At 37.2% G+C, this 19531-nt stretch overlaps 1 protein-coding gene across 1 annotated transcript; it reads right to left on the bottom strand.

The window, feature by feature from the left end:
• Nucleotides 1-10460: 10460 nt before the first annotated feature.
• On the bottom strand, nt 10461-14793 carry LOC127434438 (potassium voltage-gated channel subfamily C member 1). The gene is made up of 4 exons (XM_051687199.1): nt 14661-14793; nt 13711-14241; nt 11338-12180; nt 10461-11235 (listed from the first exon to the last, which is right to left on the bottom strand). The coding sequence occupies exons 2-3, from the start codon at nt 14185-14187 to the stop codon at nt 11359-11361; spliced, it is 1299 nt and encodes a 432-aa protein (XP_051543159.1). The 5' UTR covers nt 14188-14241; nt 14661-14793; the 3' UTR covers nt 10461-11235; nt 11338-11358.
• Nucleotides 14794-19531: the final 4738 nt, after the last annotated feature.

The following is a 19531-nucleotide window of genomic DNA, read 5'->3' as shown; positions in this document are numbered from 1 at the left end:
TCACATAGGACAATTGCAATAGAACTGTCTTTTTACATAAAACTCAAAAATGTAAAACTGAAAAGAGAGCAAGGTCTGTTCTTCCTTTTTCTCTAGTATCCTCACATTCAATAAAGGGGAAAATTGGCCTTTCATTGTGTAACACATACTATAATGTCAATTTGTGCAAGAGCCTGATACTTGTGCAAATCATTATTAGTAAACGGAAAACAAACTGATTTGATGATGTTTGGGATTGAGGTCACTGTCACACACCTGTAGAACCAAACACAATCAGGATATATGCATGCATGCATGCATGCAAGTTCATTGAAACTTCACGTTTTAACAAGCACTATGACCATGAATGAATTAGGCACGTGCGTTTAACACTTGAAGAATGGAGAATAAAATCACACTTTTCTGTGTATTTCCTCTGAAGGCTTGGTTTTCATCATTGATTTTTCTTTTTGCTGAAAAGGGCTGTGCATAAGAGCTGACATCACTTCTGTATTAGTGACGTATTATTTTTTAAGTCTGTATGACTGCACCTGTTAGGTAAGCAATATGCATAAATACATTTGATTGAATAGTACACGATAAAATGTGCTCCCCTAAAGGTTGCTGGTTCATGTTTTGGAGAGCAGTCAGTGTAAATGAACTATCCCCAGACATTGCATTAAATAAAGGAATTACAGCATGCCGTGAGACTCTTAGGGGTGGTGGTACTCATGAAAAAATGCCGGTACTCTGTAGAGAAAATTATAGAAGTGCAGGTACTGATGAGTCCCCGCCCACTTCAAGCACTATTTAAATGTTCTTCTTTTTCAGCTTGTTCGCGCCACCTTGTGGTCGAATCTGGATTAGGAAGTGGAAAGACCAAGTAGTACTGTAGCGCGATGACGTAGTGGTTCTAATCCATGCGTGTTGGATTTTAGCGATGAGGTGGATGTTTTAATGCGCATGCGTATTCACATTTTAATGTTTTGTTTTATTACTGTAGCGTACTTAACGGTCGTTAATACAGTATATATTCATAACACACACACACACACACACATACACACACACACACTCTTATATATTAGGGCTGGACAATTAATTAAAATAAAATCGCGGTATGACATTGTGCGATTATTTAATCATTTGTAAAACAAATGTCTCAGTGTAATACTTTAATACTAAGTAATAATGTAGCCTACTCAGTGTTACACATAAAACCAGTTACACATTTTTTTTTTTTTTTTAATGTTGTAAATTTATGTAGCTAATGAAAATCCCTGAAATTAACAAATTTCAGGGATTTTACCTTTTTTTAATTAATTTATTTATTTATTTATTTTAGACAAAATACTTCAGTTTTGTTTAAGGTCATTAAATCAAACATTTTTCAATAAATTTCCAATAAGTCAAAGGATAGTATTTGGGGTAAAAAGCACCCCTGTTGCAGGGGTTAAAGGACCCTTTTAACACTGTTTTTCTTAAGTGGGGGGAATAGATTTGTTATGAAAAATGTTCAAAGTGGGCTCACACCAATATATTAAATAGAGTTTATTTATAGAATACTTGAGATGTAATAAAATGTGTTTGAAATGAACAGGAAATGGTTTACTTTTTTCTGAAGTAGTTTTTTTAATTTGTTTATTTTTTATTTTTTTGAGTAAGCATCATCTTAATTTGTCACTCAAAAAAGCGTCTTACTGTCTCAAAATGATTTGCATTAGTTGACAAAATGTGCCCTTTAACTATTGCCGCGATATCTACACGATATCATTATAAACCCCCTAGGGGCCTTTTACTCCAAGTGAGGGAGCCTTGCAGGTGTGGGGAAAAAGGCTCCCTCACCAACTTTTTTTTATTTATTTTTTTTTACTGAATTTTAATCGAAACAACCTTCCGTTATTATTTCTATTCACACAAATCATGTTGCTCTATCGATATTCAATAAAAAAATATCTATCGATCTATCTATCTATCTATCTATCTATCTATCTATATATATATATATATATATATATATATATATATATATATATATATATATATATATAGTTTTTTTTTTTTTTTTTTTTTTTTAAACCTTGATACATTTTGTAACCAGAAAAATTTCCTTAAGGGGTGCCTTTAGCCCCGTTGTACCCTACGTACCAGCACTGAGATGTGAGTTGAACGGGTGATCTGGCATAACTTTAAATGCCCCGTTTTAAAATGCGATAAATGCAAAACAATACTCATATTTATTTAAAAAAAAAAAAAAAGAAAGAAAGAAAGAAAGAAAAGAAAAGAATAAGCTCATTCTTAAAAACCACGCCGAGGTTTGCCTTTTTTTTTTTTTTTTTTTTTTTTTGCGTTTTAAGGTCAAATGGTAAACGGACATGCGCAGAAGTAATGCAGGTAAAGGTTTTACAAAAATGTACGTGTGCCGATTGAGTTTGTTTAATTTAATTTATTTGCTGTAACAGATGTTGATTACCTTTATTTTATTTTCATTTATTTCCAACTCCTACATCTTTTTTGATAACATTTGTTCTTTTATTTTTATTTTTTACTAATGGTCTTCTTATGACCCTAACATGACTGATGCAATGCCCGCAAGCTCATTATATCACATGAAAAGAGTCAATAAATGTATCCGACCATGTTAGAAGATTGGTGTTATTGTCGAGTTGTCGACTCAGCCTTGAAATTTGATAAACAGTCAAAGATAGCTTCTTTCAACTGAGAGCTATCTATAACTAAAATCTCACTCTTTCTGTCAAAGACCTGCAAACCGTGATACATGCTTTTATATCCTCTCTCATCAACTACTGTTATTCCCTATGGGAATCTCTCAGTACTGACCCACCTACAACTCAGAATGGAGCTTTAGTCTCCTGACAGGCACCAGGTGCAACAATATAATACCAGCCTTGGTGACTCTTCACTGAATTCCAGTTCAGAACAGGATTTAGTTAAAGGTGCTATTGTTTGTTTTCATGGCTTTTCACATTGTGAATCATTTCCCCATCAAACCTCTGGACTTCTGAGATTTTCAAATCAAATGCTTCCTTGTGTCTGTCCCACGACAAAGTAAAAATCGAAGGGTGACTGTGCTTTCTCTGCTGTTGCACCTAAACTTTGGAACAATCTCCCTCTAAATATCAGATTCTTTTAAGTCTCGTCTGAAGACGTATTTTTTTATTTGGTTTTCAAGGTAGAGCAACATTAATGGCCTTTCAAAGTCTTATTTGAATGTGACGTGTATTGATTTGTTTGTTTGTTTGTTTGTTTGTTTGTTTATTCTTATTTTACCTCGAAACTGGCGGAGCTATATGTAGAAATAAAACACATTAGGATAGGGTAGGGTTACCAAATTCAGGGAGTATTATAACTTGCCTTAACTTGATCATATCTTTATATCTAAAGAACATTTTAAAAGCCTCTTATCACTTGCAAAAATATAGATATTGTGTTAGAAGTTTCATTGGTTTGTATAAAGATTAAAGTGACCACTATTACTGTAAGGCGTGATCAGGACAAAAAGAAAGGCGAGAAATTGAGAAGAAATTGAGAGGCTTCTAGCACATTCCAGAAAAAGGTTTTTTCCAGTTCAATGGAGTTCAAATAAACTTTACTTTAAAACTGATATTGCAGAAAATGATAAATGGCAAACTTCAATATTGTTTGCCATAAATAATTTTCCCGTCAGTTAGGTTACAGTGTAAACATACAGTTTAACTTCAATTTTGGTATCGCTGCGGTTTTAATAATAAAAATATAATTTTAATCATTTGCTCTAGCATTGAACATCCACAGCTGTTTCACAATATGGTAAATTTTTGAAGCTACTTTTATGACTTTACAAAGTTAACTATATTTAAAAATCACAGATTAATGATTTTTTGGAAAAACTAAGGGGGGAAAAAAGCCTTTAAACCTATAAAGAATATCTGACACTTTTGTGTATAGATTTAGGTGAAAATATACACTTCCGCATAAGAAATAAAGCAATCACCAATGGTTACTGAACACTTTATTTTGTATCTCATCAGAGCTAAACAAATATCACATAATAGTTATTATTTAATAGAGTCAAATTTAAACATCAATTTCTGTATACACAAAACTGCCAAATTAAACATAGAGTCAGCATTTGCTCATTTTTTTACTTAAAACCTCACTTTGACTTTAATTTATAAAATAAACAGCCACTCAACATAAAACGTTTTTGCTGTAATTATAATCTTTTAAATTCATATACACACACTCAAATTATTTCAGATAAAACAACTCATAGTTCACTTACTGTACGACAAAGAGAAACAAGGATAATTGTGAGTCCATCAAACAGCTGAAGTTTTTCAGCTTACCCAAAATGTCTTTGTTAAACACAAATTTATGGTGAATTCTTGGTGTTCAGAAGCTTTAATGTTGTCCTCCTTCATTAAAATCTAGCCTTGATAAAGCTACTATAGAGTCCAGATTTTACTGCGCAAGTTGAGACCAGTTTAAGTACTGTACAGCAAGTCACACCCTGTAATGTCTTTGTTTGGCAGCCTTGTTTATCAAATCAAATCAAAATCAAATCCCTTTATTGTCACTCAACCATATACACAAGTGCAACAGTGGGTGAAAGTCTTGGGTGCGGTTCCAAGTAACATAGCAGTATGACAATTACAATAAACATCTGATTTACACATAACACAGTTTACACATCTTGTCACACAACACATTATACAATATACACCTAATAATATACAATATAGTATTACACAAAATAAGAAGACTGTATACAATAAAAATAATATACAATATACAGTGTACACAAAATAAGAAGACACCCCCCCCCCCCCCCACCCCACTCCCATGCAATCAGTGGAAATAAATATGAAGTGTTGAAGTTTCTGAAGTTTATCCACTTCAGAGATGTATGGTGACAGTAGTGCTTTTTGAAACAGTCCTCAAGTTACTGCACAGTCTAAATTTCTCTAGCTCTAGACGAAGAATCTCTTACTGTCACAGCTCCTTCCAATTTCTCTCTAACACAAGACTGTGACTTGACAAGTGTTGTCATTGAGGTAGGAAAGGTGAGGCAGCTATGCTCCAGCTAGTGTTTGAGGGGAAATATAAAATGTGTTTGGTGAAGGAAGACAATATTAGGGACTTAATATCCAAAATCCCAACCCTGGCTATGTCCCTAACAGAGACTAAAAATGAAATGTTTTTCATTTCGTTCTGAGCAAAAACTGTATTTTTTCATTCCGGTCCAGAAGTTCTGCAGCCTCCTTTCCAAAAAAGGTTACTGGTTAGAGCAAAATAAAAGAATGGTTAATTATAGGGTAGCTCAGTGGTAAAGATGCTGGTTACCACCCCTGGAGTTCGCTAGGTCGAATCCCAGGGTGTGCTGAGTGACTCCAGCCAGGTCTCCTAAGTAACCAAATTGGCCTGGTTTTTAGGGAGGGTAGAGTTACATGGGGTAACCTCCTTGTGATCGCTATAATGTGGTTCGTTCTCAGTGGGGCGAGTGGTGAGTTGAGCGTGGTTGCCGCGGTGGATGGCGTGAAGCCTCCACACACGCTATGTCTTCGTGGCAATGCGCTCAACAAGCCACGTGATAAGATGCACGAGTTGACGATCTCAGACGCGGAGGCAACTGGGATTCATCCTCCACCACCCGGACTGATCACTACGTGGACTTAAAGCACATTGGGAATTGGGCATTCCAAACTGGGAGAAAAAAAAAAGAATGGTTAATTATGTTATTTAAAAAGAAAATGTATCCCCTTTTCTCCCAATTTGGAATGCCCAATTCCCACTATTTCGTAAGTCCTCGTGGTGGCGCAGTTACTCAATCCGGGTGGTGGAGGACAAGTCTCAGTTTCCTCTGCTTCTGTCAATCCACGCATCTTATCACGTGGCTCACTGTGCATGACACTGCGGAGACTCACAGCATGTGGAGGCTCATGCTACTTTCCGCGATCCACGCACAACTTACCACGCGCCCCATTGAAAGCAAGAACCGCTAATCGCGATCATGAGAAGGTTACCCCACGTGACTCTACCTTCCCTAGCAACCTAAGCAAATTTGGTTGCTTAGGAGACCTGGCTGGAGTCACTTAGCACACCCTGGATTTGAACTTGTGACTCCAGGTATGGTAGTCAGCGTCAATACTCGCTGAGCTACCCAGGCCCCCAATTATGTTCTTTTTAAAATGACAGTACTCTGCGCTAATGGGTGGGTGAAATACTAATTGCAGTTTTGCCAGATCTCGCAAAAGAAACAATCAAAATGGTCGGGAAAAACAAGCCCAAAATAAGCCACTTGCCTCACCAAAATAAGTGAAAATAAGCTATTAGTTTTTCCTGTGTGGTGGATTTATCAGCATAGAAATCATAACAAGCAGTTAATTAACAGTTAAGTAGTATAAAATCTGTATTAATACATCATATCCCTCACCTCCACAATGTTCTAGCAAAAGTCATTTGGTAACCTCTAGAGGATAAGGAAAAAAACTATACAGTCAAAAGTGCTAATTCCGAATTACCCGCAATATGTCCTTTTAAAACATGGTGAGTGATGGTTGTACGAATTTCATGTAGAGCAATTCGTTGGCAACTGGGCTATATTTCTCATTACTGGAAGCGGTTTCGCCACTCATCCTGTCTCAAAATCTCATAGGGGAGAGCAGGGCACAAACTAACGCGGGGCTAGTTGTAACAAACATGGTTTAAACGTTTCCACACACACTGGTAAGACCAGTGCTTGTAGTGTGCAGCGATACACAGTACCTGCACTTCTATCATTTACTCTACTGAGTACCAGCAGTTATTCTTGCATACCACCACTTCTCAGTGTCTCCCGGTACAATGTAATGTCTTTATTTAATGTAAGTCAGTGATTCAATGAGGCCAGCCAATCACTTTTATCTGACCTTCCAAATTATTATAAAATCACGGCGGTAAACATCCGAGCCCTCTCTGCGCAAAACTAAGTGGTGAGTTTAACAACACTCAACACGTGCAACAACAGCATCGGAAGTCGTCAAGCGATCCATGGTCCAGTTCCGGAGGAGCGCGCAAGTTTAAGCTTCCCTGGGCATAGTTCAGTTACACTCTTTTGCAAAACATGAACCAGCAACTTTTAGGTGAAAACATGTTATCACGTCTTATTCAAGCTAAGTGCTAATACATGCTAGCTGTACTAGCTTGTTGTCCACAAACCTTTCAGTCTAGAAGATTGCTTTGGTATCTGGTTCAAAAGAAGCGCAAACCCCGTAGAAGTTTGAATCCAATTCAGTCACATAACATAAGCACATTTCACTCCCATTTTGATTAAATGTTACAGCCCAGACCATAAGCATATTTATTTTCCAACCAACACTTACTCTCAGACATTGTTTTTATTTTTTTATAAAACACACGACTTCTTAACTCATATGAAGCTTTTAAGCCTTCACTTGGTTATTACTTATTTATTTGTAAACACTTACTTTAGTTAAAAGACGAAAACAACATAATATCGTTGATAATTAATTATATTGCTTCAAAACGTTGTCAGCTACAGTGGCTTAATAGTTGCACTTCATTTTTTGACCACCAGGCGGCAGTAAATTGAACAGCATGCAGAAGCTTTGAGTAACGAACCCAATTGACCTTTCGCTAAGCTCCGCCCACTTGGTAACAAGCTCTGTCTGCAGATTTATTCAAGTTCTATCATAAAAAATGCTGATGTTTCTTAAAGGTTCAGCTGATATAAAAATTATTTAAAACTGTTGTATTGTGAAGAGTGGCTGATGAGAACACCCTGCCTAAAGGCTTGAGGCTGTCTACAATGGACTACTGATATATAATATAGAATATGCAATTGTCTTTAATGCTATTCAATCTAGACTCCTTCAGTTGTTGCGTTTTGCTGAAGTTGTAGATTTGCAGAATCCTACTGTTGATTTTAATTTAAAATTAAACGGTTTGAGTATTATTGATAATAAATGCAACAATAGTTTTCTTAGATTTGCCAGCCAGTTAAGATACCCCCAGCCAGGGCCGTTTCTAGGCATAGGCGAACTAGGTAGTCGCCTAGGGCGCCACCTGCTGGGAGGGCGCCAAAGAGGAGGCCTCTGCCATGCCATATGGCGCCAATAGCAATCTCGCCCAGGGCGCCAGAACGGTCTGAAATGGCCCTGCCCCCAGCAAAAAGCTTTTGGAATTCAAGTTTTCAAGATATTAAGTGGGAGGACATTTTCATGGTCTTTAGGAGATATTGTGTCACCAATAAAATAAGGGATGTTTTGTTTAAATTATTCATTGCATTTAACCTGTAAATCAGGTCATAAGGAGATTTAAAAAAAGAAATTGGTTTGAAGTGTGTTTTGCAACTCCAGCATTGAGCATATTGTGCATCTTTTCTTTGATTAAACATTATATCCATAAAAGTAGATGATCAAAGAACATCCCACATTTTGGGTGTAAGGAACACCAAGGCAACAAAGACTCTGGACTGTTGTAGAGCCTTGAACTTTTAGCCATATTAGACACCCCTGCATCTATGGCTTTTGAATGTTCTAATACCCCTTTGTATATAGTTATTTATGTTTTTCTGTTTCTTTGCTTGTTTATCTTTTTTTCCCTTTTAATTCTTCTGTTATGTGAACTGTTACAATAAAGGAAATCATCTAATTTCAGTGAGTAAATATTAGTCATTCAGTCACCAATTTTATATCTGAAATCTGCATGTACATCCCTACACAATTAATTATTTATTTATTTAAAGTCGGGAATTTTTTTCCTGTTTCTTGAATGTCTGAACGAGTTATATACTGTATATCTATATGAAACAGTATCCACCTCTAACAAACTTCATCAGCGAACAGATCAGTTGAATGTAGCAAGTTCACTGAAACTGAGGTAAGATACAAACTGACATCTTCAGACTTATTTATTGTGATCATCAAAGTGTTTGTTCAGAGTTACTTTTTTATGTTTTCATCAAAAAGTGCCTTGTTCTCGCGGTCACTTGAATAAGTGCGCTCTCTCTCTCCCGCTATCATACATGCTGTGGGCACACAGAGAGTGAGGGAGACACGTAAAACAAAGGTGGTTAAAATTAAACTGATACGCTAGGTTTAAATGGCAAACGAATGCGTATATGACATGTATCCATGTATGACTACAGAGAGCACTTCAATATGAAAATAAGCAAATCCCGGGCATTTAAGGCAATTTAGAAATCCCAGTCTCACCTTTTTTAAAGTCCTGTTCGGGGGTAAGGACGTATTTTCACCATAAACAAGCAGATATTACAGCTTTTCCTACCTTTGGTGACTGTTGTGCTGCATTGATAGGCTGAACACCAGGGCAGGTGAATGCTCTGACATCGCGATCCGCGTACATCTTCTCCCTTGTAACGAATATTATCCAGAACGAGCAAATTAAACATTAAACATGATTGTCACTAGAGGCCGAAATGCAACTGTTGTATCTGGAGATAAGAGACTGTGAAACAGGGGCTTTTTCACTTGTCAGTCATAGATGCTCAATGAGAGCTTTGGCATACCAAGATGGCCGCCTGAACACTTCCGGTGGCTTCACCTCCTGCTGGCAGTTTACCGTTGCGTCGGCGATCCAGTTCTATCTATATATCAGTGTACTAGACGAGTGGACACAAACATTCTAAACCATTTATCTTAGTTGTTGGCAGGACTAGCGCCAGCACGTGCAGCACACAAATGGAACGGGACACCCGTTTACTGTCGGTGCGACATGACGTGCCACAACGGACACTTCCAGAGTAGACAGCATCATTGATTATAATGGATTTTATTGCTTTTGATGCAATGCACCACTTGCGTCTGGTGTAGACAGGGTGTTAGAATGTGTCCCCCTCAATTTTCAGATTGTTTCTACGCCCCTGACAATCACCAATCCTCCCTGGACCCATAAGGTCATAAGGCCTTTACTGGAATGCAGGGCCTCTCCATCTGCACACACTTAGGAGAACAGTCCATAGAGGAACATTACCACAAAACTCTTCAGATAACTAAATTACTACACATTATTCCTCTGTAACATATAATGTAAATCAAGAGTTCCCAAACTTTTTGACAGCCAAACCTTACTGCCTGAATGAATTTCTTGACGTACCGCCTGAAATGCTAACCTTTCAGAAAATATGACTAAATATGCAACACTTTCACATGTTGCTATTTTGAAAATAATTAAAACAATGTATTGAATCAAGTGTCCATAGTGACTATGTTTGCTTGGATTTTTGGCTTTTCCAGTAAACTACAGTTGACTACAAGACATTTGTAGTGAAATAATTTTTTGGGGTGACCTCAATGAGAATTTCAACAAAGTATAACTTTACAAATACAACTTTAATGCAGACACAAACATGCATAATAACAAACATACACATAACATCTACATGTACAAAAAGATTAAGTGTACATATAAGTGTACAGAAAAGTATACAGAGTCTTAAATAAAAATGCAACGGGGCAAAACTGCTTCAAATTCTCAAAAAAAAAAAAAAAAGATTAAGGGAATGCTTTCATTGGACCAACTACAAAATATTGCATCTGGAAAAATCCTTTGCAAATTTTTGTTAACAGCCAGTTTACAACAGATTTCTGGCTATGTTGTTTAATTGCTGTAAAATTGTTGTTTATGACAGATAAAATCTTGTGCATGTATACCTCTTAATGCATGTACAGTGTTATTGATATACAAATTAACTTGCACTGTAATGCAGTGAATGTGATGACTATATGTACAGATTAAATATTGGATACATATACTTATAGAGGCACAATAAAATTATTTGGACACTTAAGCCACACATAAAATGTTTAAATATCTTTGCATTAGATAGCACAAAATGAAACCAAGTTGCATTTGCAAACAAATGATACTAAAGCTTTTTACAGAATAAACTTTTTTGAGCCATTTTGGCAATGACTTACAACCAGCTGGTATCGCAGTGATTTTTACTGGTTATATGTATTGTCAGTTCCCCTCAAGTTCACACAAGTGTCCAATTATGGAGGATCAAAGTACTCAAAATGATATAATTAAATCAATAAATGTGTGGCTGAAGTGTCTAAATACTTTTTTATTTCATTTTAATGCTTTACTGTCACATTGATAATGAGCTTCCCAAAATGTTTTAACAGAGAAAATTGTCTAAAGTTAGTCTTAATCTGTAAATTAATAATGTGTAACACTGATGTTTTCCCTGCAGTTTTAGACTCCACGTTGTGCCCTTATCCAGTCATTCTGCAAAACACAGAGGGCACATGAGATACACGCAACATGCAAACTAACTTATACTGGACAACATATTGTATAACTCAAAATAATTACAAAATATGTGAATACCTGCATTTCTATTCAGCAGTTCTATGCGGAAGCCTTGAAAGTCGATGGGACTGTATCAACATTACAATTTTCCCTCTTCCTGGGCATCGAACACTTTGCCTTGGCCAGGGAGTAGAACATGATGAAGTTGTTGACAATTATGGGCACAGGCAGGACAATGAGCATAAACCCAACCACTGCACACAGAATCCCTACACACTTTCCTTGAACTGTAAGGGGATATATGTCTCCATAACCTACTGTGGTAAGTGTCACCAGTGCCCACCAGAAACTGGATGAGATGTCTACAAACTGCGTGTAAGGATTGCTTTCAGTGGGAAGTAGTTCTGCATAATATAACATTGTACCAAAGATGAGTGTGAAGCTGAAGAGTATCAGAGGAACTGTGCAGAGGGCAGGTGCGCTGGCGCGGAGCGTGTAGTTGAGTACTCTCACACCCAACACGTGTCTCATCAGCTTGAATACACGAAGGACACGAATGCAACGCATTACACGCAGAAAGCCCAATGCCCCTACACAGTGGTTCCCTGAACACCACCGGAAAAACCATGGGAACAAGGCCAGGAGATCAACAATGTTCAGAACATTTATGAAGAAGCGCCATTTGCTCGGGCAACTGACTGCACGTAACAGGAACTCAATGATGAACCATACCAAACACACTAACTCCACTTTGTCCAGAACTCCACCTGGTGCAGAAAAAACCTCCCTTGCGCTTGTGTTGGCTAGTGACCCATCTTCGACGTATGTTTGGTGCACAGGAGGATTAAAATAGTTGTTTGTTTCCAGAGCGAATGCAGTAATAGAGAGCAGGATGAAAAGCAGAGATATAACCGCAATGACCTGGCAGAAACAGAAACATGAATAAATTTGCAAAGCAAAATATAATGGACCGACTATAACCTGTTGAATAATAAAGATTTTTTTTTTTTTTTTTTTTTTGTTAAGAATATTTTGGAACTGAACTTTGGAAGGTTAATATTTATTATTGAATTTTTAATGATGAATTTTGTGTGAAATGTTTTCAAATTAAATATTTAAAGCTTAAATATACAACCACATGAAATTGTATCCCCATAAAATGCAAGCACTGTTAAAGGGATAGTTCACCCCAAAATGAAAATGGTCTCATTTCCTCACCCTCATGCCATCCCAGATCTACATGACTTTCTTTCTTCTGCAGAACACAAATTAAGATTTTTAGAAGATTTGTTTATGCTCCAATAAGCACATAAAGGCATCATAAAAGTAATCCAAAGTAAATGTTTTAATCCATATTTTCATGTGTGAGAATCAGATCAATATGTAAGTCCTGTTTTGCTAGAAATTATTCTCCATGACAGTAGGTGGCGATATGCATGAAGAATATGTATCACCAAAAACACAAGAATGTGAAAGTTAAAGTGGAGACTGACTGAAAAGGGATGAGAATTTATAGTAAAAAAAAAAAAAAAAGACTTAAATATTGATCTGTTTCTCACCCACACCTATCATATAGCTTCTGAAGACACTGATTTAACCACTTATGGAGTCTTATGGATTACTTTTAATAGGGTGGCAGATGCCACAACTGGGCCTCCCCTGGAAGTTCGGGGCACCCTTGCAGCCACTTTAATGTGGCCCTGACAATGTGCTAATTCTTCAATTAGTGCAATTCAGTGTGCTTTTTATCTCAAAGACATTTGTCATTCAAATACTTCCATACCACTCCAAAGTCTTTTGCTGTGTCCAAATTTGCATACTGTCAGAGTATGTACAGTATTTGATAAAGAACGAAATTTTAGGCTGTTAAAAAAATATTTTCTTTAGGTATGTAGGTGAGTAGCATTCATACATTCATCATGTCCTTCAGATGAGATGTTAAACCGAGGTCCTGACTCTCTGTGGTCATTAAAATTCCCAGGGCACTTCTTATAAAGAGTAGGGGTGTAACCCTGGTATCCTGGCCAAATTCCCCCCATTGGCGCTTCTCAATCATGGTCTCCTAATAATCCCCATCCATTAATTGGCTCAATACCTCTACTCTCTCCTCTCAACCAATAGCTGGTGTGTGGTGAGCGTACTGGCGCACTATGGCTGCCGTTGCATCATCCAGGTGGATGCTGCACACTGGTGGTGATTGAGGAGAGTCCCCTGTTCACTGTGTAAAGCGCTTTGAGTGTAGTGTCAGAAAATGTAACTTTCATTAATTCATTCATACATTCATCATACACCATACATTCCGGAACACACTTCATAAGGGATCGTGGGCATTGTCACGTGACCAGAATATATGTAGCGTATGTGTACTATTAAGTATGTAGTAATATAAGTAGTATCAACAACTGCAAATCCCTAACCTTAGCAAGCAACTACTAAACACATGTACAATACCTTAGCAGCAATGGATGAATATGGGTCATCAAATAAAGCCCATGTCTTTGAGATGCTGGATTGGTCTCTCTTGCCTGGATCCACCTCTTTCATAGTCACTGAAGGGTCAAACTTAGCCAAAGCCTCCACGACATCGCTGTGCTGTCGAAATGCAGCCCAACAGCAGGGCTCCACATCTGCGCCACTAATACCCCAGAAAGCAAACTCCTCTTCCAACAATACCCCACACAAGTTGGTCGGGCAGTGCAACTTTCCACTCCTGTAGTACTGGAGCACATGGGTGAATACTTCAGGCTGGCGATCAAAAAATAGCTCTTTTGAAGGAGACTCAGTGTCCACCAGCTTGGCAAGATGTGACCCTGGAATGGTCATCAGGGTGCTCTTGTACGTCTCATGTTTCACCCCACCGACATTTATAACAATTTTATCAGTACTTCCCTCAGATGTTTCCAGTGAAAAAACACCCTCAGAACTCATAGTAGCAAAGTTTTGTTGTTGGTGTTCTGCAGATGACTGGTAAGTGATTTGTTTCTACAGTCAAATAAAATAATGATCATTCAGGCATTATCAATGATAAAAAGACATTGTGTAAGTACACTAAGAGAAAATATTCACATATGAACATACTTCTAAAAACTACTTTTATGTCCTTTATGTTTGCAATTGAACAAGGATGTAACTAAAGTTCAAGATTGCAGGGATAATATACTGTATAATAGTTTAAAAATCTGTCATTGAAAACCCATAATGATCAACCACTAATCTGAAGGGGGGGATTATGTGACGATAATTAGATGATGGTGGGTGCATTTGAATATCAGCGCTTTACATTAGAAAACAAAATCAGCTTTTTATGCAGCTTTATGCATTAGAGAGCAAAAAATAAATAAATTACAATGCAAATAACTATCAAAAGAGTCAGGCTAGTATGAAGGATAAACTGAACTTACCTTTTCCTTGGACTCAGTTTGATTTCTAGATATTTGGCTTTAGTCAGCTTGTATCTTGGTTTTGTGAAATGTGACAAAATCTTTGAAATTTTATACAGCTTTGCAGTCCAGCCTCCAGTACACCCAATGATAGAGAAGAAGAGATGCCCTCCCCCAGCCAGAAAATAACTAAATCCAGCTGTCCTGGAACACTTTCCATGGTCAATTCCCATCAGCCCCACTACTCAACATTTGTACCTTTGTTTGGATCAACACTTTTAGACATGCACTCCATGAACTGATGTGCAAAGAAGTCAGAACTTTATCAATAGAGGATTTATTTGATGGTCTTTTTGTAAAAAAAAAAAAAAAGAGAGAGAGAGAGAGAGAGAGAGAGAGAGAGAGAGAGAGAGAGAGAAAGCAAAAAACAGAAGAAGCCATTGATTGAGCCATTGTGGCTATGTCAGGCTGGAAGGGATGCTCAGACAAACAGAGCAATCCTTTCAGAGTGCCACAGAGCCACAGCGTTTACAGTTCTTGGGAGAATTACTCATTATTAAGCTGGGATAGAAGAAGGTATTTTAGCACAGTGTTGCCAGATACATGTTTTCAGGCTCTGTCTAACGTTCTCACTATACCCAAATAAACCTCACGCCAAGTAATAAGACAATATTATGCAATGCTTAATAAATAAAACATAGTAACAATTCTTTCATTTGGATTTTTCCATCAGCGCAAGACTTGAATTTTCAGGCCGCCGAATCAAATTTACTACTGCAATGCACATCAGCGTACTCAAGAAATCGGATCGGAAATCCAGAGCACTGGAATAGCACAGAGCAGAATGGTCTCGGAGGAGGGAGGAGATCACAGAACTTATGCACCCCTTTTGAATTCAACAAAGACTCATCTACTTTAAATCGCTGTGGAAGAAGTCGGACCTCTCAAACTGCTAGACAACCCTGACTTATAAACAGCACAGGGTCCGGTTGCATAAACATAGCCATTAACTTAAGACTGCGTCTAACAATTAGTCTGACTAACTAAAGATGCCAAAGAAAGCCTGTTGCATAAAACAAGCTCACAGCTGTCTTTAGGAAGACAGTCTAATTCGCAGTGTATTGTGAGAAAAGACACTGAACAACTTAAAAAAAAAAACAGCTGACAATGGGCGCTCAACACAGTTTTCCTTTGCTGAAAATATTTGCTTATTAGAATACAAAGCTTCAAAATCGATTCTAATTAACATATTTAGTGATTTTAACCCAAAAAATTAAAAACACAAGGAATTTTGTTACCATCGTAGAAGTCAGTCTTCTACAAAGTCTCAAGTGAAGCCCCTTTCAGCCCTTAACTTCAACTGAAGCCCCCATTAGCTCAGCTAACAATTATTTTCCATGGCAACATAGAATGCAAACAAAAGTTAGCCTAGGGGTCTGCAGTTTTACATGTTGGTCTTAAAGGAACAGGCACACCCACCTCATGAGAGGCTGCAGCATACTGCTCTCATGCAAGGAGCTCTAAAGGCCCAAAAATACTTCACACAAGTACGCAAACGCAGATGCATCTTGCTAAGCAAGCTCGACTTCATGTCGTTTTCGCATTTTGAAATGTGTCAGAGCGCAATTCATAACCTAACGCAAGTGCGCGCTGTATTCTCAGCATTGCCGCAAGGGGCGCTAAAGCGGATTTTCTTTTTTCAATCAACAACTGTCACGCCAGAGCAGCAATTTGAGGAGAGTCTTGCCGAACAAGTTAGATTTTACAAACATATTTTTCTGTTGTCTTTTCAGCAAATACAAAATCACACACTCCTCAACTGCTGACATGGTTGGCTGACTTGGCTGTGTCTCGTTTGGAAGGCTGCGTCCTCCGGAGGTCACATTTGTCGGCCGCATACGTCATCGAGGCTGTCTCGTTTCATAAAAGCGAGTAGGATACTTCGAATGCAGCCTTCGAATGTGACCTTCTTTCACGGGAATTCGGAGGATGCATGAGGTGTATCCTTCGTGGGCACTCACAACCCACAATTCTTTGCTTCAACGGAAATGTCTATAAAAATTACTCTGATTTGCCCGTAAATATTATGTTCAAATGCAAGGAATGTTAATTCCCAAGTTGAAGTACCTCAATAGATGGGTGCAGAGTATATAATATATATAATTATATTAATATATAATTAAAATAAAGTATTAGACTTAAAGTACACCCGTAAAATCAATTTTCTTTTCTCTCTACATCATTATAACTCTCCTAAAATGTACCTCATACATTCCCTTCCAGAGGGACTTTGTTCCCTTCTCACTCAAAGCGCTCGCGCTTGTTAAAGAGTGGCGTGCTGTCATAGCAACCATGATACGTTCCATTTGTCCTACGAAGGCCGTCTTGTATAAACGAGGCTTGTTTAAAGGAGGACACTTGGTATACTGCAGCCTTCAAAGGACGCGTCCTACCTAGCATGCAGCCTTTGAAACAAGACACAGCCGTTGACTCCACCGCATCTGGTTTTGTGGCACCTAAAAACTCTTTCGCCCTCTTGTGGTCCGAGGTTTGCAACCACCAGAGCAATGTAAGAGCACACGTAATGTATGTATAATGGGACCACGCGTTGGCGAAGCACTCACGTCTGTTTGCGTACTTGCATTAAGTATGTTTGGGTCCTAAAGCTCATGTGTAGTCTGTCTCATGAACGCGCACAGGAGATCAACGGTCGGTCAACAGTTTCACTGAATAATACATTAGATTTCGGTTTGTTTCTCACCAAACCTCATCTTATGCTTTCATAACAATCATGAGTCTCATGGAATAATTTATTAGACTTCTAAATGATACTTTTGTGTACTTTTGAAGCTTGAAGATGTAGACACCATAAACTGACATTGTATGACATCACTGAGCACAATATTTTTTCACAATTTCTCCCTTTGTGTTAAGAAAAAGAAAGAATGTCATATGGGGTTATAACAACATAGAGGTGAGTAAATAATGACTGATTTTCATTTTTGGGTGAACTAATCCTTTAATTTAGGCCGATCTATGTTTTTATGCAACTGAAGGAAAAAGTTAACTAACTTGTAACATCAATTACAAGGCTTTTAAAAATACATATAATCAACCTTACCCAAAATGTATTGTGTTTTTTTCTGTAGTTACACCATGACAGGAAAGTTAGTTTCATTTTAAATCTATCAGAGGGAATCTATTAGACTTTTAGACATTGTACATGTTTTTAGGCTATTAGTTTTCCATGACAAAAAAGAAAGACTAGCTCCATTGACCTAACTAACGTGGAACCATCCATTGTTGTTATGGCCCTATTATTACAAATGCCAGTTAAACAGTGGAAGAACTATGGCAGGCTAAACATTCATAAGGTTAAGTACAATGTAGAAAGAAGGAGTTTGAAGTCTGAAACTCCATGAATTTTGGACAAAATATGGACACATTTTCCTGTTCTAACAAACTAGCCATGTTTGACTTCAGATATTTCAAGATATGACTTACTATAAATTATTAAGAGCATGATGAAAGGAAAGCAATATTTCAAAAGGAAACTATTTATAGGTACAGTCAGAAAATTATAACTAGCACTATAAAAATAAGGTTTTATTTAAAGTTAGTTCAGTTTGATTTCCCATAGATTTTGAAGTAAAAAAAATAAATAAAAAATAAAGTATAATTCAAAAGGTTCCAGATATCCAATGGAAACATTAAATGCACTTTAGTAATTATGTTATTTAGTAATTCATTGTAATTATGTAACCAACCAACTTTGAGCTTGTACCTCTACCATTTTTGGACCTCGTTTTAAAAAAAAAAAAAAAAAAAAATTTAAGTTGTGCAATAGTGTATGGGTGTTTTGAAATTGTAAATGGCAGGCTAATTGGCGTAAGTGAGCACAATAAAAATAAAAAAAGAAGCAGAAAAAAACAGATCATTATTTGCCATGTAGGGTTTGATTAGGTCTTGTTGTGGTGTTAGAAATTAAAGATAGTAGGTCTGCTTGATTCAGATACACAAATTATATGTCCAGGGTCACATACCACGGAGCCCAGGAGCTTGAACATTTATCCCGTGTATTAATGCGGCCCTGGCCATGACATCAAAATCTCACTCCAATCAGGTATCCATAGTTGGCAACCCTTTTTTAACATTAAAATAAAATACTCACATGAGTCCAATACACAAACATAAAAATACAAATCTAAATATAGAGAAAGCCATAGAAGAGAGTAATAGTTTCATTACAAACCTTCACTACAAACTTCACAACGTCACTGTTCACCATTGTTCCTCAGATTTGCAATATGCTACTGATACCATGATCTGACAAATGACTGCAAAATGCAAAATGTATGGTAAGAAATGCAAGCAAACAACAAATCCATAAATCCACACTGCAGTGATGACAGTGGTGTCAAAGATGGTATGCTTGAGAATCAGTAGGTGGCACAATTGCTTACTTCTGTTTTTATGTTCTCAATGACTACTACACAGGACAGGTTATTTTTTCCCCTGTCGTAAAATATATAAATAAAATAAATCAATAAATAAACAACACACTTAGTATGGTAGGATCACGCTTGAAAAACTTTTTATTAAATTTTTTTATGAAGGAATAAGGGTTTTAATAAGGAAATAACTACTGCTATGTGCATTTTCTAGTTCATAACGTACTTGCTTTTTCCAAACTAGAAGGTTGAAAATGAAAAATATATATGTAAATAGTAACTTAGCAAATGCTTTTATCCAAAGATACATACAGCATGTTTGGATCAGCATTATATTAGATGCCCTGCCAAGATTAACAATGTTGACAGCCAATGGATAACTTCTGTAGGTTCAAATCTTGCAGTGGGCTAAGTTACCAACCCTACTCTTTAACCACTAGG

This window comes from Myxocyprinus asiaticus, chromosome 44, assembly GCF_019703515.2.
Source record: "Myxocyprinus asiaticus isolate MX2 ecotype Aquarium Trade chromosome 44, UBuf_Myxa_2, whole genome shotgun sequence".
Classification (NCBI taxonomy): Eukaryota; Metazoa; Chordata; class Actinopteri; order Cypriniformes; family Catostomidae; genus Myxocyprinus; species Myxocyprinus asiaticus.
Note: the sequence above shows the minus strand (reverse complement) of the source record. Positions and strands in the feature narration are given on the sequence as shown.